The 25,777-nt window shown below is 36.5% G+C and overlaps 3 protein-coding genes across 8 annotated transcripts; 2 read left to right on the forward strand and 1 right to left on the reverse strand.

The window, feature by feature from the left end:
* Positions 1-291: 291 nt before the first annotated feature.
* LOC136256941 (uncharacterized) lies at positions 292-11,674 on the reverse strand. Of its 6 annotated transcripts, none has more exons than XM_066050009.1 (10): positions 11,535-11,674; positions 10,612-10,745; positions 3,690-3,786; positions 3,598-3,622; positions 2,897-3,481; positions 1,662-2,597; positions 1,368-1,532; positions 1,288-1,314; positions 749-1,237; positions 292-652 (listed from the first exon to the last, which is right to left on the reverse strand). In XM_066050009.1, exons 2-10 carry the CDS (start codon positions 10,647-10,649, stop codon positions 423-425), a joined length of 2,592 nt encoding a protein of 863 aa, XP_065906081.1. In that variant the 5' UTR covers positions 10,650-10,745; positions 11,535-11,674; the 3' UTR covers positions 292-422. The 6 variants fall into 6 exon arrangements, with proteins under 6 accessions (XP_065906081.1, XP_065906080.1, XP_065906079.1 ...); XM_066050008.1 differs by lacking the exon at positions 11,535-11,674 and adding an exon at positions 11,153-11,521; XM_066050007.1 differs by lacking the exon at positions 11,535-11,674 and adding an exon at positions 11,120-11,521.
* Positions 11,515-19,228, forward strand: LOC136256942 (uncharacterized). The gene is made up of 7 exons (XM_066050012.1): positions 11,515-11,785; positions 15,871-15,995; positions 16,192-16,269; positions 16,328-16,620; positions 16,672-16,798; positions 18,745-18,944; positions 18,998-19,228. Exons 1-7 carry the CDS (start codon positions 11,743-11,745, stop codon positions 19,116-19,118), a joined length of 987 nt encoding a protein of 328 aa, XP_065906084.1. The 5' UTR covers positions 11,515-11,742; the 3' UTR covers positions 19,119-19,228.
* A 690-nt stretch (positions 19,229-19,918) lies between these two features.
* LOC136256944 (uncharacterized) lies at positions 19,919-25,753 on the forward strand. Its single transcript, XM_066050015.1, has 7 exons — positions 19,919-20,077; positions 21,255-21,379; positions 21,642-21,719; positions 23,502-23,794; positions 24,154-24,283; positions 25,319-25,518; positions 25,573-25,753. Exons 1-7 carry the CDS (start codon positions 19,990-19,992, stop codon positions 25,691-25,693), a joined length of 1,035 nt encoding a protein of 344 aa, XP_065906087.1. The 5' UTR covers positions 19,919-19,989; the 3' UTR covers positions 25,694-25,753.
* The last annotated feature ends 24 nt before the right edge of the window (positions 25,754-25,777 follow it).

Below are 25,777 nucleotides of genomic sequence, written 5' to 3' on the forward strand. Positions count from 1 at the left end.
TCAACAGAGCAATAATGCAATACTGCATGCTCCATACATCCTGTACTTACTGCTTGTGTTTGTGCTTTCCCCTTACAAGCTCTATATACTGCTTCTCTTAAACAACATGATTCCAGATTTTATGACCACACCATATGATGTACAGGACACATGATACAGGTTGCATTACAGATCTAGAGCTTCTATACATGCACATTTAAGTCGCATGTACAAGGTATGCAGAAACTGTACGTGTGTGTTTGTTTGTCTCTGAACAGATACTGAGATGTACATGTACACTTTATTTGCTGGTTGGCATCATGATCTACTTAATGATTAAATACATGTGACAAAAGACAATGCAGTATATAATGTATAAAACTTAAAAAATTAAATACACCGAGCTGGAGTACTTCTGTAATGTAATATGTAGATATGTTGTCTTAATGGTTGCGCACTAGAGTGAAGTCATCTTTAAGAATTCCAGACACTACATAGTCTAGAATGTTTCCTTTGATCAGTCCTTCTCCTTGTTTGCCATAATTCATAGCCTTCCAACATGGTTTGCCTGTCATGGTGACATCTCTGACAACTGGGACTGGATTACGCCCATCAGAATAAATAAGCATTTCTCGTTGGACATCAATATCAATCATTTTCGTCATAAACTGGCCTGTATAAATAAAATGTACCAGTGATATGTGTGTGAGCACCATGAATCTCTTTTAATATATGAGATATTAAATGTACATAACACATTTATCTTTACCCATTATTCCATTGGTGGTTTGAGTACTTTGATACTTAATTTTCCACTCTACATCAAGATGGCTACTATAAAATTTCACATCAAATGCTGCATATGGCTCTGTGTAAACCACACTAATAGATGGAGTTTCCACCATGCTGGCTGTACTTGGTGTAAATATTACAGATGTCCTTTCTGTTTTATTGTATGTTATTTGCTTGATTGATGTAGCCTGGAATTTTCCATAGCCAAGCATGACAACCTCTTGTTTAACTGAATCAAAAATAATAGCATTAGAATTAGCATTTTTTCTGGGTATAATAGCCAGCTTCCCAATCCAAGTTGCTTGACTCTTATCCCCAACACTATCAACAAAGTGAGCATTGACAATGAAGTGTTCATTGTAGATCAAGTTAAATGCCAGGCCAGGATATCCTTGTACAGAATAGCACAACATCTCTTGTGATAAAAGTGGTACCATAAAGTGAGGGTCTCCACTAGCACCTGTTCCTATAAGACATCCAGTAAATCACTACTAGAAACATATGTACATAGCAAACCTGGCTGAGAACCTGTAGTAGTGTTTTCTGTAATGCACATGTAGTAAATCACTGCTATCAATTGGAGTTATTTGACTAACCAGGACAATCGATACAGCTGCCATTGTTTAACACTTGACTATCGGGACAGAAGCAGCCTTCAACACAACCTGCATTGCAAGTAGCTGTACCACTATCACATGTTTGTGGACACAGAGAACCACATTGTTGAAACACCATGCCAGGATCACACTGAGGCTGACCAGCTAAAAAAAAGAAAAAAGATGACTAATTACACCATAGATAATAGGTACGGATACATTATCTATGATTACACTGACACCTGCTACATGATAACATTTAAAAGATGCACTGTAATATTACAGACAACCTACAACAAAGAAAATTCCTCCAGCTACTCGGTGGTGGTACTCCAGCATCAGCACAAGCTGCAGCATACACAGCAATACTCTCACAAGCACATCCTTCATGATCCACTCCATTGCAATTGCAGTAAGAAAGCTCACAATTCTCAATATAAGTTGTAGGATCTATTACATTATTACAAGAACTAAATAGGCCTCCTTGCAATGATGAAGTGCAATGATGTCTGGCATAAAACAGTGTAAGACCACTACATACTGGCAGTGTATCCACTCCAGCACAAGTGTCTGATGTAGTAGCATTATGTACCCAGCTGTTACCAAATAATCTGGGTGTAGTTGCTAATGATCCATCTGGTGTTTGCAAATCATCTGTGGCATCATTATTATAATTGCCACACAGGCCACAGAGTTTTCCCAACCAAGACATTGAAACTTTGATTGTTACAAGACCATTTCCATCCCATGATACAGTAATTCCAGCTACTGCAAGGAGCACATGTGTGGAACCACCAGTTCTGAAAACTTGCACTGTGGCTGATTGCAATATTATCCCATCACCATTGTTAGGTCTCAGTTCACCATTAATGGACACCGTTCCACCGTTTCCTCTACCAAGTACAATTTCAAGATTTTCACCAGAAATCAAAACAGTTATTTGTTCAATATAACTGTCATTATTATCTGTTACACCATTTCTAAGAAGAACAGTAAACTCATCAGACCCACAAGGTGTAGTGAGAACATATTCACAATTTCCTTTAAAGTAAAAATTATTCTGATCAAAGGTTCTATAATGTACGTTACTGAATACATAGCAGGTTGGTCCACTGGTAGAACAAGATTGTTGTATACAATGAAACTCTCCATTACGACACACACAACGGCTGGAACAATTTGGTTGTATCTGTTCTCCGTTGGCATACTGGATACCCAGGTATGTACATGCTATATGGACAAGTGTAAATGGTGTATGATTAGTACCACTAGTAAGTATGCTACATGATCATGATATGGAAAACCTATGTGTATAATTTTCAGGTTTCTATATAGTAAAGTGTAAATTTCATAGCTTCCTTTTTTACCCACACCTCAGAATTTACACACTAACATAATGTATGCATTTGGTTTCTTTATATCAACACTTGGTTTCTTTACTTAACATTGTAATAATAGGCTTTTTATTGGTGCAGCTAACTAACTCTTTGCAATGGCTATGTATTTATAGGAAAAAAGCTAGAGCTTACTTTCACACAGGGTCTGCGTGACACTTTGTTGAAGCTGTTGTAGAGTAGCAGCATCAAAACTGTTAGTGTGGAAAGTCAACGTTGGGTCAGTGGCAATAATTTCTAGCTCCCTTTGCAAGGCTTGGTTTACTCCCACTGCGTACACCTGGAAATCAGTATCGGTATGAAGTCTAGATGCAGCAGACAATGTTAGTGATGGCACACTAGACCTTCCATCGGTTACAACAATTGCTACATGATGACGTCCATCTCTGAGTCCCATTGACCCATCAAGTGTACTAGTTCTTAGCAAGTCTAATGCCTCATTTGTATAGGTCAATCCTCTACTGTATGGTAAGCCAGGGTTAATGGCTAGGAGTAATGCATTAATATCAATGTATTTGGTCAAGTTAAAGTGTATAGCTGCATCTGTAGCAAATAAGATCACTCCAACTAAAGTTTTGTCCTCTTCTATGCCAATGTCCAATACTTTCACAATGTCTTCAACAAATGTACGGATAAGACTAAAACGATCTATTCTTATACTTCCAGAGGTGTCCAGAACAAATACTAAATCTAACCCTTCTCGAATGGTGCTCCCACATTCTAACAAAACAACAAAATGTCAAAATACAATAAGGGTGGTATGAAGCATGGCACTATAACAATATATACATACACAAGGAGCTATGTAGCTGTAAGCATGCACACACTAGTCTTACCTGTAACATTGTTCTCTGCATTAGCCTGTGAACAAAAGAAATGATCATTCATGATTACATTAATCTAATGAATCCACAGCTTTGATACTTACATCTAACAGTAGCACCATCCACCAAATGCAAACAATAAGCAAACTATTCTTCATCATGGTTAGCATAGCTGGATACAAAATCTGAACTGAACAAATCCTGTAATGGTTACTTCATATATATGAATGTAGTAAAAAACCTTTCACCATATATATACAAATTCCTACAGGTGTATATGTAACATATTTCAGTGGCCACAGATAACATCCCTTGCAGTATAAAATTTCATGTTAAAATGCACACCTGTGCTACCACTTAGTGGTTTCTCTGATAAAGGATGTTGAGATCAATTACACTGAATCCTGAAACATTTGTGTAGGCACACTTCATGATGTAGTGTAATATATTTTCAATTACATTTCAATTATGTTACAAATACCACATAACAAACTCTTATGGTTTAGTATTAGTGGTAATAGTTTCTTACTATATCACACTAGCTATACAGCCTACATACGTGGCGTGGTTATGCAGCACGCACAGTTCACATATGAAATAATGTAGTGCTTTAACAATTTAGACTGTCAGCTACATTTTGTCAATGCACTATCTAAACTAAAGGATTTCACATCAAACGTGGCTAGTGAAGACCTAACTGCATGGTACATGTATATGTACATAATTGGCATGGTGTATTTTACTACTGTCTCTGTAAAATACATGACATTTGCAGGGATACGTACTTCGAATTAAAGCTAAAAGGCATATTGTATTTCTTGGACTGGACTCACGGAATGGATTCGTGGATTGGACTGACGGACTGAACTGGAAACAGCCTCTTAACAATAATTCAGATGTTGCCTAGTTCTTGCAATGCTGAAGATACCAATATACAAAATTTTCTAACACTTCACCACAAGAAAACTTTTCAACCCAACAGCAAAACAAAACTGATACTGTACAACAGGAAATATTGACGAAATGAAAATTTGACGAATTCAGCTTGACCAATTAAAATTTGATGAAAAGCAGGAAATCACATATCTAAACAATGACTTTTGAGGCACTTATATTTTGACGAATTAAATTTGATGAATGTAACCAATTTGTCAAAATTTTCTTTTGCAAAAATTTCCTGTTGTATGGTATTCAATGCCACAAAATTTCTGCATACAGCCTTTCTGGAGTTTAGAAACACTAGTGAGTCTCTTCCGATGAATTTAAACAGCGGTGCCACAAATATTATAATTCATGAGCGCTTCACACTTATTTGAGATACTGGTCCATATAACTTTTAATTGCTGTTTTCTCTAGATATACTAAAAGCAATTTATTTCCCTTTTTGACCAGAACCGTTCAATTTGTACAAAACACAAGCACAAAACACATGCACTTGTAGGTTCTAGAAGTGATAGAGGCTATTGATTTATTCCTTTGTTGCTCCAGTATTTAACACTAGTGGCAGCTAGGAAATCTCGCACCGCCCACCCACTTATTATTGAATAAGTCCATCTGCAGGTGTGCATTCACTACAAGTCCATGTAGGAATAGCCATGTGCCAGCCTACCCTGTACAAAGCTATTGCTCAACTAGTGTCATAAGTTTGTAAAAGTTCTAATAATTTAGGAAATGCATGACCTTCGTGATTTATGAGGAACAGTAGTATCAGCAGTTGTAGTTCCTTAATGGTATCTCCAGCATCACAAGAACTAGTGGATTATTGTTAAGAGGTTGTTTTCCAATTCAGTCTGTGAGTCTAGTCCACAAGTCCAGTCCACGAAATTGCCAAGTTAAACATTATATGCATATTTTTGTGCTTGAACTACAATAATTTAAAAAAGGGTTCAACTGCAAACTTGCACACTTTGTTAAGTGAAAGTTATTTGGTTTGACAAAAGCATCACTCAAAGACAAACAGACTGTGTGAAGCTTTGTAACAGACCATGAGATTGTGCAGGTGCTGCAAGTTTCATGTTGATTCTGTTGTCCCACATGATTACATGATAAAGTGGTATGTGGTGTACATGGTATTTCTGTGTAACATAACCAGTGACGTGATTTATGTGAAAACAAATATTTGCTATTTATTCTGGTTTCTTCAATTTCTAAAGTAGACGATTCCGTTTTTTTTCTTTTGACCATATAAGTATATATATTATATATATGTAGCTATAGCCACTAGATTACTGTACAGTGTATGTTGCTAAGTACTGATGTGTAATCAGGTAGATCATATGTAACAAGCAAGATAGGAACACCTAACACCGGCACTTTTCAATGCAATCACAATTGTATCCAACATGCAGATTATTGTGTTCTACGCAAGTGTAAGGCAAAATAAGACATTATACAACTGAGTAGAGATCATAGAAATAAAAGCAATGATGTCATCTACAACTGCTCCTAAACTAGTGAAATTTGATTTCTACTTTCTGTCAGCAATATCATAGCCATCTGATGTAGGGATTAAATGTCATAAATTATAGTATAGCTGCAGGTGTAGATGTTTCATTGATTTTCACCGACTCAAAATGCTATTTCGTTTGTTCACTTTTTTTGTAACATGCACAATTAATGACTTGTTGTACCAGCACATACTGTGTCAAAGCAAAGAAAGATGCCAGACACATTATAAATAATAATGGCATGACTAAACGTGCAAAGATGGCCATTATACTTTGTTTTCAGTTAATGCATAGTGTTACAAACAAAGAACAGTATGAAAAGTGCTTCTGCAATCAATCCAGTCACTATGAAAACTATGGACAATTGTTCAGCACTAAAGCCATGACATGTGACCGTAGACCTACACGGTAGAGCCTGTAGCCTTAACCATAGTCGAGTTATGCTTGGCTGAAGGCATCAGTTAGTTAGGCAAGCAGGCAGGCAGTCAATCAGTCAGTCAGTCACAGTCAGTCAGTCAGTCAGTCAGTCAGTCATTTATAAATAGTAATTTTTATTAATTCTAAATTTTGTTGGAAGGGTTCCTGAAGACATTTTGGGCTTGATTGTGCTGAGCCAAGCTGGTGTGAAGGAAAAGTGAAACTGGATTTTGGCAACAGCAGTCACATTACCAGTAAGCTTGTGTAAAGGGATCATACTAGTTAGGAAAGAACTAACATATGACTTTGTGTCAACAGATAATGTAAAACTACACTTACTAAACAGTGCCATATGACATTACTTCTTATCAAGAATTATAAATTATTGATTATCAAGTTTCTACTTATTGAGATATAGGCTTTGCTATTATTTCACAGCCAGAGCACAAAGCATGTTGCCTAAGAACCATCTTGGCATTATGTATTGGTATGGGCACATCATTTAAATATGGTCAGCAATGTAAAGCCACCAAGAAGTGACTGAGGAATGTGGAAATTTCCTTCCATGACTGTAAAGAGTGCCCTTCATTTCTTCATTGAAGTTTACTTCAGCCTGAAAAACATACTGCTGCACAGCCCCATCATGTGACTTCTTATCTTGAAGCTGTAGTTGTGGCTTCCCAAGCCAATACACTTTGCAATTTCTGTATCATAAATTTTACTGTTAATGTAGCTTTCAGTATTGACAAGTTAGCTAGTCTGTATAGCTAGTCTATGCCAACTAGTCTGTGTCCATCAATGACTACTCTATTACAGTATTTTAGTGTAGGTGACTGCTCTATTAGAGTGTTTTTATCATTAAGCATTTTAAAATCCAACCCATATATTTGACTATTGCGTAGCTGGTTGAAACTACATACCTTGACACAAAAATGATGGATATCAGGGGGTTTGTAAACCGATAAACCTTACACTTGAAGACAAGCTGCCACTTTCCGTACCAAAGGTAGTATACAGTGTATGAACAGAAGAAAAGGAGATCAACAAACAAATCATCCATAACGATGGAGCAAGCAAGAGAGGAACAACCGGTAGATTTTCAGATGAAGAATAGGCTCATGGAGTGACTATAGAAATGTTGATAGCTCAAAACAACTCCCTGGGTTAAAAGAGACTATTATCTGTGGCTGGAAGGACCTGAATCGAGGAAGAGAAGCCATGGTCATCAAGTACACAAACTACTGACTAAGCGACAAGGAAAACCTTTATACTAATTGGACTAGAGGCAGAAATAAGGCAGTTTCTTGAGGCAACACATAAGAGTAGCATACTGAAGCTACAACTGGCACAGCAATAGGTGTAGTAACTTGGCTAATTTGTTTAGCAGAAGCAGGTCCTTTTGTCCCTCATTGGGCTAGGCGGCTACTGGGTAAGAATGGGTTTAGCTAAAACTGGGTAAAAATGGGTTTAGCTAAACAGTGTGGAACAACAAAAGCTAAAGTTGACCCAGAAAATTTTAAAGGATTAAAGCCAAAGTTTACATGGAGCTGCTAAACTCATCATCAACTGGGACCACACGGACTTTAATATGTCCCAGTTTCTAACTGGACTAATGGAGGATAAGGGTGCCAAGAAGGTGGCAATAGCACTGACAGCATTATTTTCTTGTACTTTAAGTGACAAGTTTTCTTCTACCACAGGTGATTTCGCTGGAAAGACTCCTGCATGTCTTCCAAAAGCAAAAGTTCCAGATGATAGGAATGAACAATAACACATGCATACACAGCAAATCACTAGACAAACAATGATGTTTTATTGTAAGTTTCATACATTGAGAAAACAAAGAAGTTAAGTACAACCCATCCTGCTCTTGTGATTCAAACCAAAGGCTTCCTTGCAGCTTTAGGGAGACGCAATATTTCTTTTGTGGAAGTGCCTGCACATCATACAGACAGATTACAGCCCTTGGATTAAAGATCACCTAAAGGCTAGTTTCCAAGAATGGTATGCTGTTGGCCATAAACCAGAGAGTTCTTGCTGGGAACAATGACAAAAGAGTTATCGATCTCTGTTTATCATTGCTAAAACCACTCAAGTTTCAGTGGCTGGATATGGAGAAGCTTGTGATTACATTAGGCCAGGAAAACTTGATTACTTGTTTCTCATCCACAAAAATTCGGATTTTTATGAGGGTGGAAGGTCAGTGTAAAAAAGGTACAGTCTGTTAAGCACCTCAAATAGTTTAATGGCATCTGAATATACTCCTTTAAAGGAAGTGTCAGTAGCTACAGAATATTAACATCTTGATATGGTTTCCTGACATGAAGATGATGACCGAGGCAAAATGCAGAAGGCAGACATTAGTTGGAACCTGATAAGGCACATCCCACCAGTGAGTCTGTTGTTGTGAAGTAAAATGGTGGCTGTACACTGCTTTGTTTGGCCTCTAGCCTTGTGACTGTGGTCAGTGAGGCTGGCGTACAAGCTGGCAGACAAAAATATGCAATTTGCCACCTGTAAGTGCTTTCTTGTTTTTAATGCTGTATTATTTTGATGTTGAATGGAGTAAGACTTTTCCGTTCGTCCCATATGATATTTCTTTGGTGGCTTTTAAACGTAGCATTTTTAGTAGTTAGTGCATGTCACTTTAGAACAGTATTACTGTACTGTTTACTCTAAGGAAATGGTTTAATGATTTTAGTGGCGAAACACTCCAGAAGATGTTTGCACATCAAGCCTTGGTTACAGCACTGTCTTGGAAGGGTTCCATCAAAATACAATAGTTGTTGCATTGGCAATGGTAAACAAATCACCCTGTCTGCTTTTGCACATCAACAAATGCACATGCTGCATCAGAAACTGGGTTTACAACAACTAGTAACATCCATGATCAAAGTTGAGTTGTAGGCATTAATTTCATTTTCTTTTGATGCCATAGATGCAGCACATACCCAATAGTTTTTGTTCACCTGTAATATTTGTACACAATTAGTGATTGGCTCTTTATGATGCTTATCTTGTAGTAGTGTCAACTGTAAGCCATGTATATTCGGAAATGAATGCTTCGGTAGTCTTTGTGCAAGTTTATGCACTTAGGATTTTCTGGTCTTGATGACTTATAAAAGAAATATATCTTTAAACTTTAACCACAAGCACTGTTGGCTTAGCTGCATGTGAATCTGCATATGAATGTTGACTGGTAATATAGCATTGTGGTGTATTTTTCGAGTACTTGGTAACTGCATAATTGTCAAATTTTGTGAAAATTATATGCCTTGTGTATATGGTAATAAGCTGGATGGTGTTACATGTAACTGCTCATTTTCTCCTGGAGTTACAGTATTTATGCAGAAAACAATAGAAAGTCACAAGGGTACGAAAGTGGGTTTGAACAAATATTAATGGAAATACTCAGTAAAAACAGCGTTTTTTTGCATTTTTAATTAACAGATAATACTTTAGTGTTTACATATCAACTAGTTCACTATACACATCATACCCTGTATCTAGATGATCTGTGTTACATCATGGCTCCACTGTGATCTTGCAAAACCAGTACAAGGATTATATGGTGCATGCCCAATGTGTGTGGTAAGAATAACTATATATCGGCAGTTCCTAGTGCTAGCATGAGATGCAAACTGCTGGTAGGTATGTAATAGTCATTTTAGACAGTGTTTTGTGACCTACTTGTGACTCAAGTCATTTTTACCATTGCTAGACATACATTAGGGTTGAAATTGGTAATACTACCACTACGTACCAAATGCATTTATTTCCTAAAGCATTAATGCTATTTACTACAGATCTTCCAAGTATTTGTGCATTTAATACAATATAATAACCTCCCCAATGAAAATAGACAATCTTTCCCTGTAGCCATCAGGCCTTCATTTAGGAAATGACTCAAGAGGGGGCAAAATAAGGTTTTTTGAGAGTAAGGGGGGAAACAGTGTATCTCAGGCTATTCATTTAAACTTTTGCTAAAATTTAAGGGGGGCTTGTCACCTCCTAAATGAAGCCCTAGCCATCCTTTAAAAGTCTCCAGCCATTTTGCAGCAGCTGAAGATTTAATTGCAACCTCTTAGTATATACAAATGTTACAAAAAATAGGTGTTATAATACTTTCATTAGTTTAAACTATGAATCACTTACTACACACTTTGAAGAATCCAAATGTTGAAAATTAAATTTCCTCATTCAATATCTAATCAAGTCCAATAATCTTTTGATATCATCATAAAATTATCACCCAGTCACCACCATTGCGATAAACTTGATCAGGAATATCCAAAACTGTTGAAAAGGAAGTCGTTCAGCAAAAGAACTGATCAATATACTAGCGAAACTAACTACGTATACCATACAATGATAAATCATTGATCATTGTATCAACAGATATTTGTTAATACACAAGTAACGGTAGCTTTTTTTTTGGCCTGCATTAATGTCAAGCATGCATATCACAATTTGGTTAGCTCACAACTTGTGAGAGCTGATCAAGTCAGGGGCAGTTTTAAGGGGTTTCTGGGGTTTCCAGAAACCCCCTCTGAAATAGCACACGCCCCTACAATTCATCTGGGTGATAAAAAATTACAGAGTTATGCGCACTGTATTATATTATGGCCTTTTCTATTGGCATAGCTTCATACTTTTGCCTTTGAAATTACCTTCACAGCATTCAAAACTATGTAGCTAGTGACCTTTTTTTTGGTCTTCAACTTTCTGAAGTTGCAATTCCAGAGAACCAAAACCCCTTCTGAAAATTTCTAGATCTGCCCCTGCAAGTAGTGGAGTTCTTTGAAGTTTACATGTACAAAAAGTCTTGCTACAGTATACTTCATTTAGAATCTCTGTCCAAGTCTAGTACAAAGCAGCATTTAGCTCAGTACATGTACTAGTATTTGTCAAGTGCCACCGTAGCTAAGTCGTCTGGTTTACAAAAGTGCGAGTCGTTTTCTTCAGATTCAGGCATTTGTCAAATTTGTGTATACACTTGAATAAATATCACAAGTGACATACTAACTGTAGAGTAGTCATTTGTTTTACGCCCACAACCATAATTACTAAATTAGTTATTCTGACCACATTTTGCTGGGTGACTCGGTAATCAACCTCACTAGTGGTATCACAAGTAGACCAGTCTGATCGAACTAGACAACGTATACAACACCAAGAAACAGACCAAGAAACGTCGCTGGACATCACGTGCACTAATATAGTTTATGTAGTGCACTATTTAGAGAATACTGACACGAAGTTGGGTGAGAGGTTCAACAGAAGCGGAGTTGACATGGCTGAATCCGATAACGTAAAACAACCTCCTCGAGTTCGGCGTAAGTTCATGCAGAACATTAAATATCACCATACGTGGTCTCAAGTTGTGGTCTGCAGACCTCTCAACTTGGAACTGGAGTTAACCTTGAGACACCCCAAGTGCATGGCCTCATGCAACAGTGGGGTTCACGCACACACACATTTATTAATAAAGAATTCAACAAGCATGAACTAGCTATACTGCATGCATACTGCTGTTATTCGCAGCTTATTTCTATGCTCTATGGTGTCAATCTACACATAAAATCTAAGCAACCTGGAATTCCAAGCACAGTGTAGCATCACGTGAATCATAAGTCTGCTATTCAGCTTTATGCCTATCTCTGTGATGATTGTAGGTATCACTAATCCCTTCACCAGGTCCGAATCTGGCCTCTGCTCTGGCACGTGATATATTTCCCACCGTCTATCTTAGTAACCAAGTCCATTCAAAGTTGATTAATGCTAGAAAAACTTATTTACTACTAAACAAAAATGAGAAGTCACCTTACCATGCTGTAATACAGCCTTGGGTTACAGGTTGGCTTCAGCTATGGTTCCAGTTTTTTATAGTTTAAATTTTAAATATTTATCACGTGAGTACCATTTCTTATATTCAGTTTATGAAAAGTTTTTGATTGTGGGTTTGAGTTTTATTTATAGGCGAAAACCTTGAGAATTCTTGAGATCTGGAGCGTGACCTTGAGAAATTAGCACCTAACCGTAAGACCTTGAGAAGAGGCCCAATAACTTGAGTCTCACGGTGAAACCGTGAGAGTTGAGAGGTCTGGGGGCGAGACTAATGTACCTATCAATGTTAGGCCCCTACCCCCCAGTACGGGCCATGTGGGGATTTGACACCCTGCAAGAGCAATAACCCACTACTGGGGCTTAAGTGTTTGTCTAATCCCCTACCTACCCCCTATATTACCCGAGGTATTCCTGCACGCACGCACGCACTGATCTACGCTGCTTCGATGGCTACGGGTCAATGTCGCGTGATTTAACTAAATATAGCTAGCTACAAAATTCGATTGTTATAAAAAATACTTATGTCAAAAGCCCCACTACTGGGGGTAACTTTGTAGGTGAACCCCCTATAATCCCCCTATGGATCCCGTACTGGAGGTTACAATTGATAGACGCATAACGCGAGGACTAACGTGGTCTCGTGCTTCATAGTTATAGAGGGGCGCGTTTCTCTATCATCTATGGTACATCATAGATAGTAGCATCTATCATCTATGAGTACATAGTACAGACATGCATTTAAAAGTACTTAAGTAAAGTACAAGTACTTTTGAATTTTCCAAGTACAAGTACACTGTACAAGTACTCCTGCAGCAATCAAGATAGTACTTAAGTAAAGTACAAGTACATGCTGGAAGTACTTAAGTAAAGTACAAATACATTTTGCTGTAATAAAATATACACTGTATTCAGTGTATTGTAGTATGTAAGTGTGCCTAGAGGGGTTGATACTTTCAGGTTTTTGTCAACCATTCTCTCTCTTAAACTCTTAAAATGCACTGCCTTGAACAGCAACATTGTTTTTGTTTGCTAGAAAGCTATGACATCATTAATCGTGGCAACATGATACATAGTATGGTTGGGGAAGGCAGTAGAAGAATCGCAAGTAGTTGTAAATTGCACCTTCATACAATTTTGTTATTCTCATTGTACACTCACTGTGTACAAACTACGTACAATGTTTGCAGTACTTACAAGTACTTTACAAGTACTTAAAAGTACTTTAAGTACTCAAGTGCATACAAGTACTTAGTGAAGTACTTGAGTATAAGTACAAGTACATTGGGGAAATTAAGAAAGTATTTAAGTAAAGTACAAGTACTTTCAAGTTTGTACTTAAGTGTACTTAAGTATAAGTACTCATGTACTTGGCCCCATGTCTGACATAGTAGCAACTCTGTAAATCCAAAACCTCATATATGACATAGAACTTTGAAGCATATTTCAATTTGTCACCCCGATGTGCATGTTTAATATAATCAAGATTTTTTTTTAATCTTGACAACCATTTCCTGGTCATATTGTTGAACAATTTTGTATGGCAGGCCTATGGACGAGTTGAAATTAGCTAAACCACTAAACAACTAACAGCCCAAACTATAGTGGATGGGCTGGCACGGTTACCTGTAAAATGGTTGGAAATATTCCCATGGAATGCTCGATACTGATGTTCATAAATTAGTCAGTCCAGACTGCTGTTTTTTGTTGTTGTTTTTGTGGGGTGGAGAAAAAGAATCTGGTAGAATTTTGTGTAGCTGGATCTTCTGGGGATTGTTGATTAGTGATAAAGAATAATAAAGGCCTGCTAACAAAGCGACAATGAGAAAACAGTGAAAGGCAAGCCTTTAAACTCTGCATCCAAGGGCACATGCTCATTTCCCATTTTCACTTTATTAACAGGCTTTTGGTATTCATCACCACTAATCAACGACCCCAAAAATTTTAGTTGTGGCTGAATAAAAAATATGGACCTTATTCGCAATGACGTCAAAGCACAAAATGGCAGCCGATAGTGTGGACACTTTTGTACAGAGGCTATTGAGAGAGATGGCGATTCGCTATGTTAACGTTTACTACTGCAGCAAGGGGAAAGGTGAGGCATACATACTTAATTACAAGACAAATGCACGTGATTTTGTGTCAATAGTAAACTTAAGTCTGGTTTCGTCTGGTGGGACTATTGCGCATCGCCACATCACGCTAACTAGCCTTTTAGCTTTATTATCCAATAGTTCCCTGTTGTGAAATCCGCCAACAAAGTTTATTTTAGTGATTACATACGAAGTGCCCACACTAAACATGCACGGCCATTTTGTCAATCATGATGTCATTGCGGATAAGGTCCATTGAAGATCCACCAGACCCTTTTTTTGCTGCCCCCACACAAAAAGAAAAAAAGCAGTCTGGGCACAAGACTATTCATACTGTAAATATGGCTGAAATAAACAAAAAATTACAGCACTAATTTAGGTTGTCGAGGAGATGGAAAGCTCTATTGACAATATAATGACAACTGTGTGTCCCGATAGTGAAAATTAGATCCCTTAAAATAAAAAGTGGATGCAATGCTGTTGGCATTCCCAAGTCACATGCATAGCAATTATGAGATGATTGAATACAGTAAAATACAGATACCCACAATACATTAGAAAACGATTTCTTGAGCTTCAACATTAGTTTGGCTATAAAATACTGTTTAGTACAATGACATTTTGTACCTATTTAAATCTTAAACCCAAGTTTCTCGCTTTGTTCTTTTTAAGAATTGCTGTAGAAGGCTCCACTGTGTGTCCACACTAAAAATTTCCAAGATAATCCATATTTGTACGCATACAGGAACACTTGCTACAAAACCTGTACTGCAGAGCTCAAAATAACAACCTATCATCTGTCACTTTCCAACCCAAAAGCCATAATAGCCAACCAGATTAAAAATACTGTAATCTGACATTATGACCTATCAAATGAAACTTTAAAAACATTGTGTTGGTAAACTGGTTATTACTATTGGCCGACCTTGTTGCATGTTGGTGTGTCATTTCGACAGGTTGTATAAGAGACATTATATTGAGTACTGCTGGTCAAGACAAAAGTTTGAAGCCCACAATTGATTAGTACAAATATCTGTCACAAGGTCAATATTAGGAAAGGCTTTCATTTACAATTTGAAAACAAAATACAAAAACGGTGACAAGGGGGTGTAGGCATACAGCTTGAATACTGAGAATTGGGTACATGTATGTGCCACTTCTTCAACAGTAGTCATATTATAGTATATTTTTTAGCTGCTCTGTGGCCAGTCTAGATTGTTAATTTTAGCCACACTGATTTTTTTCCAACTTTTGTTAATTGTAGACATGGTGTTTCAATACTATATGTACAGTAGTACCTAGACAATTACTTTGTGCATTTGTTACCTTCCAGTTTGGTAAATTTTGTTAACTAGAATTTAAAATTGCACCTCCATTAAAAGCTTTTCAGATATTTAGGATAAGGATGTATACAGTAAGTAAAGATTTTGCTCAAGTTATAGGATATCGGTTTTGTTTTTTAATGATTTGTGTATGATGCACAGAGCTGTCACGAGAGCTTAGCTTTTATGTGGATGAAGAGGTCATCGAGGGTTTGGACTATACTGAGGTGGACTTGGTAGGAGACCTTAGTGACACTGTTCGTATTGAAGATAAAATTCTCTTCACCGTAAGTGTAAACTGTCACTACTTGTACATACATGTACAGTGCTATTCTTGTAGTCAATAGACTCGACACTTGTGTTTTATTTTGTTAGTCAACTTTTGCATTTTGAATTGTACAGTGTATAATGTGTTACTGTATTAATGATTTCACTGTAAGTTATGCTGCTTAAATATCCATGGTCATACCTCTGTCAATCTAGTTATTCTCCATGAACATCATTGTAACTCCTTTCCTGGCTGGATTTATTCCACAGTACTTCTACATGTGGCACACCATGGTAAATTCATGTCTTTTCTATCTATATTTACAGTACATGGTGTTTTCTGTTTCGACAGAAAGCTTGTTTTTTACTATCGCTTCGATTGTGGTGTTACCGAAGAGAGAAGTTACATTACTTCTTGTTTGATTTTTGCTATTTTACCAACCTGCTCCTATTAATCTATCTGTGGTTGATTCCCCCTGGCCACATTGCTGGGTATTTATTTATGGTCTTGTTCTGTTTTGCTAATGGACCGCTGCTGTGGGCAACAGCATTATGGAGAAACTCACTTGTATTTCATTCAGTGGATAAGATGACATCATTGTTTATACATATATCACCTGCGGTAACTGTTACTACTCTGAGATGGTGAGTGTTAATAAAGTCTTAGATTTTACTTAAGTAACATTACTTATACAGGTATTCCACAAGTTATACAACGTATCCTACCCAGCTCAGCGGTGATAGTTGGGCTATTGGTTTTTCTGCCTTTGTTGTTTATCCCATTCTTTGCTATGCTATTTGGCAAGCAATCTACTTTTTATGGGTGAGTTGTACAGTACAGTTATGTATGAAATGTGCAGTATTCCCTTGAACCCTTTCATTACTTGATTCCCTTGTGACCCCTGGACTATCAGTAGTGTTGGACAATAAATACATTAAATTTTAGTTGTGCTTGTGTTAATTGATACTGTGACACACATGTTAGTGTGTCATGTGGCCAAAGGAGGCAACATGCTTCGGCCTGAGTGCTTTTTGTGGTAAATTTCAAAGTTTTGATAACCACACGAGTATTTCATCATGACCTTCTAACTGCCACAGCAGATGCTGTAGCCTGCTATAGTTTTTTTACATTGTACCAATGCCAGCCATGTTAATATATCTTGGATTCATTGCCTATGTATGTAAAAGTTATACAACGGCTGCGAGGGATTTGCTGGAATATACGTGTACACCCAGGCCATAGTGCCTGTTATTTTTTCACGTAAGTAATGGGTAAGTGCACCCTGAGAGGTTTGTACCATGACTGCTTAGGATTTGATGATATATATGCACCCTCAACCAGCCAAACCATTTCCAACAACTAGCTGAAACTTTTTGCAGGCTAATCTTCTTTAAAATCCTAATGAAGATCAATTATATTGTGAGCCAAACATGTAACAATGCATGTCATTAATACTCTAATATAGCAGTCACAGATTCACTATAGCTATTTCTTGGTTGCCACTTCCTAATGTCATATCTTTTCCATGCAGTCTGATTATTTTTTTGAAAATTGCAGCTAAGATTAGATAACTTGATCTACAAAAATCCCACATGTTCATGCAAGCTTAGTAGAGTGTACCAAATACAATGGTGAATACGTGCAAATAGCTTTTCCTATATTTGAATGCCCATTTTGCAATGAAGGACAGTACCAATGGCAAAAACCTTAGTATTGTTGTATTTGCTGAAGCAAGAAGAGTTTGATGATCTTTGTTAAATTGTCTCAGTGTTCTTATGTGTGTTTGTTTATGTCATGTCAGAAGTTTATTGGGGCCAGCTTGCGATGATATGTTACATTGTGGAGCTTTTCAGCTTGAAAAATAACGCAGATTTGATGACAGGGTCTGCGGGCATGCCCACAGGAATATTTAAAGCTCTGAGATAGCATGGTTTGGACTATTTTTATGCTGAAATTAGTATTACAGTTTTCAATAGAATGCTCTATTCGAGTATCTCAGTGTTTAGTTGCAGCATTGACTAAAAAGTATAGGGTGCCGTACCTCCCTATTTTGACTGCCTATGGGTGTCGTCGGTATATGCATGCATGCCAGCATTGTAAGTGGGCCGGGTCATCCAGATTATTCTGATCATTTAGGTCACATTTTGTCCGGGTGAAGTGGGTCTTATCCACTTCACTGAATATCTGGGTCTGACCCGGATGAGATCACGTGTGACTATATAGTTAACAAGCTCGATTGTATTGGTGGAAATACAGCTGTAAACACTCAAGAAACTTACGTGGAGCCACACCCACCATTCAGGAATATGCTTTGCTGTGTGGGGGGATATGTAGAGCCATGTCCACTTATCGAAATTGTATCAGCTGTTCTCTGTGGGCATGCATGGCATCACCGGATCCATGTTGCTACTTGAAATGTAAGTAACTAACTTCTGGAAATTCTTAATTGCTGTAGCTGCATGTAGACTTATGTGGAGCCACACCCACTTGATAATACGTAGCTACTTGCTTCTTGCACACAATCCTTTCTGTGGTGTAAAAAAAATACAGGGCTAACTAATGAAACTTGGAACTTGTGGATTTTTTAATCTAACTCTTGAGGCACGCCTCTATTTTAAATAAACCGGGTCAGATCCAGATCCCATCCGGATTACTATTCGGGTCAGTGGCAACAGTACTGACCCACTTACAACACTGATGCATGCATCCTTGTACATTTGCTACTGTACTATATTATTACTGTGTATTTGTGTGTACTTGTTCTACAGGTTGATTTGATCAGGAAAAAGCATGTAGAAAGAAATGAACTGGTCACTAGCTATAACTGGATGGTAGAGCGTAGAAAACAAGGGTTGTGGTATCGTTTAGTCAATTCCTGTGGACCACAGTGGAACAAACCAATGTACATTGTACTGCAGTTCTGTTACACAATTCTTGTTATGCTGCCTTGCTATGTGATGTATTACAGGTACAGTATAAAGGTATATATAAATGTTACACATATAAACATTGTTGTTCTAGCTTGGAAACTAATGTCTTGGCTGTTCTTATATTCTTGTCAGTTGCCTGCTGGAATGGAGCTCAGTATTACATAGATATCTTCAGTGAACGCTACCATCTGCAGTTTGAAAAGTTACAGTAATGCTGTATTATTAGAAACATAACGAGAGCTATGTTGTGGTATATTGATACATGTAATTAATATATTGTGTACAGATTTCAACAAATATAAGTGATATGATATATGCTGTATCATAATCATTTCATTGTGGTTAAGGGTGTAATTGAGTATATCTGTTTAGATGTCTGTTTATATTATGGCTATTTTAGCAAATTTACTTGTAATCTGCATGCACGTGACACCTTGTACGTTTGATAAAAATAAAGTTCACAGACCTGATTTTTCATTATAGCAATTGGAAATAGTGGAAATGGTCAAACCTTCATCTTGATTAGTGGTCACCTCTTAAAGATTGCATCTCTGTATCACAAAGACCATGCACCTCTTCACCAAGATCACATGTATTAATGCATGAATCTGTCAAGTTTATATAGTTATTTACTTCATGACCTCATCAATGAGACTACCCAATTACAATTGTCAGGACCTATAATTGTCAACAATACCGTAATGATGAATTGAAGTATGTAATTTATGGTTTATTTTATGACCCGAGTAAGGTCAATATAATGTGTCTCCCATATAAATTTTGGTACACAGTCATAATAGATAACATCTTATCCGATTATAGCTAAATCAGTTAAGTACAGTACTTAGCCTCGCCAGCTAGAGTTGATTTTTGTTATCCAGCTGTCCAGCACTTAACAGCCAGTGCTTTTTTTTTGTTCTTGTTGGAAACCTGACCAATTACTAGTAAGTGATGTAATATACAGGATGTGATATAAGCACAGTGAAAGTACTTCAGTTCCACGAAACTACGTCACACATCATCACTCGTGATCACACATTCTGCGGTTACGTAAATATCACGTGTTCCTCACGTATAATATACATGTATGACTTTATTTTAGTAAAGACACGTTTCGAAGTCGGTTGCCAAGGATCAAGCAGTGACAAAATGGGACCTCCGCAAATATACCGTAAGTTATATATGTAAAATATGTTAACCATTGGGGAGTCTCTGTTCCTCGCTCTGCCGGTTCGTCGCGAAGTTCATTGTGTCTTTATTGCTGTTAGTGCTCACCAGGAAACGGGCCAGGAAACGCTTCTCGGAAAAATCTTCTGAATTTTCTACGATAATGAACCAAATAAACCTTTTTTGAGCTGGCTTCTGTATACGAACTGTTAAATTTTGGGGAGGGGCTATATAAGGACACCACCACTACCCTCTATCTCACACCCCTACAATTTTGTTACTGTGACGCTGCGGCTGTGTAGCTTATCGTGGTGTAGTGAATGCGTGCACTCAACTTTGTACTATACTAGTGTACCATTTGATTTTAACCTTGACTTGACCACGAAAATGCGACCACACTAATAACCTTTGTGTCCATTATTTAAACACTTTAACCACATGTAGAGCAATAACTAATATTCACTAAATTGGCACTAATCTAAGGTTACTTTGGTTGCTACAACATCTGATCTCTTTTGCATCTATAATAAGTTTATTTGCTTATACATCTGTACAATGTAGGTACACTTTTGTTGCTGTAGATACGTCTAGAAATTAAAGTGTTTGCAAATGAAGACCAGACAGCTCATTTCATGGTTATTGAAAGTCATTAGCAGTGTTTACTAACATGAAACCAAATAGTTGAATCCAGCTATTCTAAGAGCACTAACTTTGAAAGCATCTATTTAGCAATTCAACTGTTAATACCAATTTACTGTATACAGTGAAATAGCTGTGATGGTATACTATCTATATAACACAAAAAATAGATGGCAAAAATTGGCAGAAAATTTTGATAAAATGATGACTGGTGTATTTTAATGAGTAAAATTTTGACGTAATGCATTTGTGTTACAGAATAATTATACACTATATTTTAAAGGGAAAACTACATGGAATTGTCACAGTTTTTACCCCTTTTAAGCTTTGCACTATATCATTATGGTACTGTTTTCCTGCTTGAGTAAGTAGCAAATCCAGGAGCATTTCTATAGAACCCCTTTTAGTGCCACTTGTAAAAGCATGTAGATAAAAGGATGTAATAATGTTCTATGTAAGGAGTAGTTGATTATGTTAAATATTTGCAATTAATACGAATTGTGAGTATATACAACAATGCAATAGTATATTCTTTCCTATAGAGTTATCACCAGAACTTGACTTTTATGTGGGAGAAAACACCAATGAAGAATTAGACTACAATCAGATAGATTTAGTTGGAGACATTAGCAGTACTGTTCGTGTTGAAGACAAAATTCTTTTTACTGTAAGTGTGATCTTGAGGATGAAAATACGAAAGTAATTTTGAGAGGTTTCCATGTGCTTGGGTTTAGCCGTAATCTTCAGTTGGCATTCCTGCTATACAATGAGAAGTGGTGATTCCAGTTGTTACTTAGGTTCTAATTAAGCCTTTAAAGTCTTCAACAGTCAGCAAGGGACAGTCTTCAACAGTCCCTTACTATGAATTTATTCACTTGAAATAATGTTGTATGACTTCTATCTATCATTGTTCTTTTTTGTCAACTTAGTTTTTCTCCATGGACACAATACTGACACCATTTCTGGCTGGGTTATTTCCTCACTACTTCTTTATATGGCATACCTTGGTGAGTTAATGTATTTTCAAAGTTATTTCTTTCATTTTCTTTTTTGTATGATGCTTAATCTGATCTCTAAATTCTATGTAATTCGAATAATTTTATACAACAAAAAATAACAACAGATTGTTCTTATACATACCAGGCAAACTGTGTAAGGAGACGAAGTCATTTACAAGAGCTCACTTTTAATACTCTATACAGCCTATACTTATTCTAGTATACTTGTAAAACACTCAAACTACTCTAATTGAGCAGTAACTTTAGATAATTGATGTTTCTTTTAATAATCAACAAACAAAAATTGACTCTCCATTGTATCAACAAGAAAACCAAACACAAAGTGTAATTGATGCAGGAGAGTTAGTTGAAGGAATTGAAATAATGACAGTAATGTTGCAGCAAGTCTGCTACTATCAACCATTATTATCGTCTAGTAGAACAGTTATAAAATTTTGTGGTAACTGATGAATATACAATATCATAGTGTGCAGTAGAAAGTGTGTCACTAGACTAGTTTGTCCATAGTGATATATACCAGCAATAACCAAAAAAATGTAACATGTAAATCTAATGATGTAACATTTTACGTATTAACAAGTTGTGTTGCGTTCAGAGATGGGGTAACGCGTTACATAATATGTGACCGGATTTGTGAAAAGGTACCTTTTTCACACACAAAAAAAATTTGATCCATTTTTTTAACTTTAACGCTTCATAACTTTTTGATCATGGCATATAATTGCTTGAAATTTTCCATGAATGTAGCTACAGTACCTGGCTACATTTTGAGACTAAGAACAAGTTAATCAGTATATGGAGTCAAATGGTACATCATTTTGTTTGCTGGTATGTCAAATGTGTGAAAAAGGTACCTTTTCACAAATCCGGTCACATATAACATGTTACGTAATATATATTACAATTCACGATTCTGAGTAATATAATGTGTTATGTAACGAGTAGTTAGAAGCGAAAAGTAACTAGTAACTTCACTGCAATGTAACGAGTGATACTACGAGTAACGATGAATAAGTAACGTATTATAAATGGATTTAACTGCCAATTATCCATTCTACTATTACTTAATCACCTTAATCCATTAACATTTCATCTATAATGGTGCTCAGGTGTTGCATGTATGCGTGACTGATGTGCATTACGTGACTGCATGTAGTTTACTTTAACTTAGCTGTCTTAATAAAAAGTAACTTAGCATTAGTAACTTAATATTAGTAGCTATAATTAAGTTGGTAACTTAATATGTAATATTATTAAGTTACAGTGTACTCTTTATTCTAAGTAATATGTAACTGTAATATATTATACTGATATAAAAGTAATATGTTATATTACTTTCATGAAGTAACTTCCCCAACTCTAGTTGCGTTACATGGAACTACATGTTACTCCTTTTAATGCACATTGTATCCAGCACACTATTGGTTGAATTTTAGGTCCATACAGTACTGGAGACAACATTGTAGACATAAACAAAGAGTGTATGGGATTGTCCTTGAAGCCAAATTACTGCAACAAAGTATGTTTTTGTGGCTGAACTACATCAGAGAAACATTTGTCTCACTGGTGTCTCTTGTAGTGGGAGCTTGTGTCATAGCTTGTAACAAACAAAAGTGTAATATGTAATGTATTGCTAGTTACTCAGAGTAACTAACTTATTTCTTTTTTCTGAGAGTGATATGTAATTACAAGTTACATTTTTAAACTACTGACCTCAACTGTGACAGTATGTTAGTACAACATATATTGTCCTTTTTTCATTCATTGCAGAAAGCATGCTTTCTACTTCCATTTCGATTATGGTTCTACAAAAGAGAAAATATGCATTATTTTCTCTTTGATTTTTGCTACTTTGTCAATATGCTGCTATTACTCTACTTGTGGTTGATTCCTCCTGGCCTGTTTGCTGGAAATGTTTTTGCAATCTTGTTTTGTTATGTAAATGGACCACTGCTTTGGGGAATTCCAATGTGGAGAAATTCTCTTGTATTTCATTCAGTAGACAAGATGACCTCCTTCTATCTACACATATCACCTGCAATGGCTGTCACTTCTCTGAGATGGTGAGTATCAAGTTACGTATGTCATACTAAATTGATATGTGTATAATTGGGACCTGATAACCAAGTTTTCAAGAAGGTTGCATGATCATTGCATTCAAGCATGCCCAAGTTGCTTCAGCACCTTGACATTATGAATTAGCTACTGTGTACAGCCCCTGTATATAGCATGAGAAAAGGTACAGTCTGTACGTTCTTCAAGCAAAGGTTTCCATACAATAATTAACAATGTAACCATTATTTTTTCTGACATCAGTGATTGTGTAAAAAAATAGGTCACAAATTAAGTGTTACAAAACTACTTTGGGGCACTTTCTTTTTGCTACTAATTTAATGAACTTTTTGTCCTGATATACATGCAGGCATTCCATGGATGGATATACAACATGTCCTACAGATCTGACTGGAGACACTTGCAGTTTAAGTGTCACTGAATTTCTTCTTTATCCCATCATTGGTTTTATTTTGTGGCAAGCAATCTACTTTCTATGGGTAAGCAAGCTATATGTAAATACCAAATTTTGTATGAAAAATTGTTTGATGCATCATATAGTAGAGCAGCTAAGCAAAAAAAATCATTCACTTTGTGATAGAAGCACCGAACTTGGTACAACATTTGCTTATTTCATATTAGATATGGTGCCATTAAATCATATCATGCTCAATAAACCTTACAATCAATAGAAAATGCATTGGTGAAGCCATAAAAGTACCCAATAATAAATAATATTGAAACTTTGCATCTGAATAGACAAGCAAGGAAGGTGTCCATCCAGGTTATTTAGCTAAAAGCACAGAGGGCCATGGTAAATTAAGCCATGGATGTGCAATATATTATTTCTGTTGGATTGTGTCTGTACTTTTAACACTGAAATATTGGCTCCATTATAAGTATTTAAAAAACAGTTTATTTTATCACATTATGAAAGATTTTCTGATTGCACCTGTAAATTTGAAATATGGTACATTCATGTGATTTAAGCAAAAATGAAGATTCTGAATATACATATATGGTTCCCTGACCAAAAAGCTTCAAAACATGTCGCAATGATTTTGACGTGGCACTGTATCTCAAATGATTTAGCTATTCAACTTCCACAGAAAATTTGGTGCTTTTATCACAAAGTAAATGATTTCATCAAAATTTGATTAGCCAAATAGGAGTCAAATCGAATGCAAAAATGGTGCAAAGAAAATGCTTTAATTGTATCCTAATCCATAAAAGACAACTATCCAGCAGTTATATTTCCTTGCCAAATGCCCCACTAGCAACCCAATTAGTAGACACAGACTCACAAAATGGATTAAAGCATAGACTGGACTAAAGACCTCCGCAAACACCAAGAACAGTTGTCTTACACAAACTGTGTACTGTAATTTGGTAAATGGCTTTAATTCTAGACTGGTGTTTGTGGGCTTCAGAAATTCAATCCGTCTCGCTACATACTATTGAGTGTAGTCTATAAGTATGCTATACATGTACATTATGCTCTTAAATTTTGCATGATTGTGTACATACAACTTCAGGTTGATCTGATCAGGAAGAAACATGTACAAAGAAACAAAATTTACACAAGCTATAGTTGGATGATAGAACATGTGACTAAAGGATTTTCCTATCACATAGTCCACTTGTTTGGACCACGGTGGTGCAAGCCAATGTACATGGTAGTCCAAATTAGTTACTATATTCTTTTCATGATTCCTTCCTACTTGCTATATTACAGGTATGTACATGTTGCTTTACTGAAATTGTGAAGATATTTTTTTCTTCACTCTAGTGCGGAAGTTAATGTTTTGGCGCTCATAGCATTTGTGTCTGTTGCCTGCTGGAATGGAGCTCAGTATTACATAGATGTCTTCAGTGAACGTTATCATCTACATGTTGAAAAGCTAAGATGATCTTTCACTATATGCAATTGTGTATTATATATTTATTAATGCCACATATCTGTTGTCCAACTTATTGATAAAAGTGTAATGGTA

This window comes from Dysidea avara, chromosome 5 (genome assembly GCF_963678975.1).
Source record: "Dysidea avara chromosome 5, odDysAvar1.4, whole genome shotgun sequence".
Classification (NCBI taxonomy): Eukaryota; Metazoa; Porifera; class Demospongiae; order Dictyoceratida; family Dysideidae; genus Dysidea; species Dysidea avara.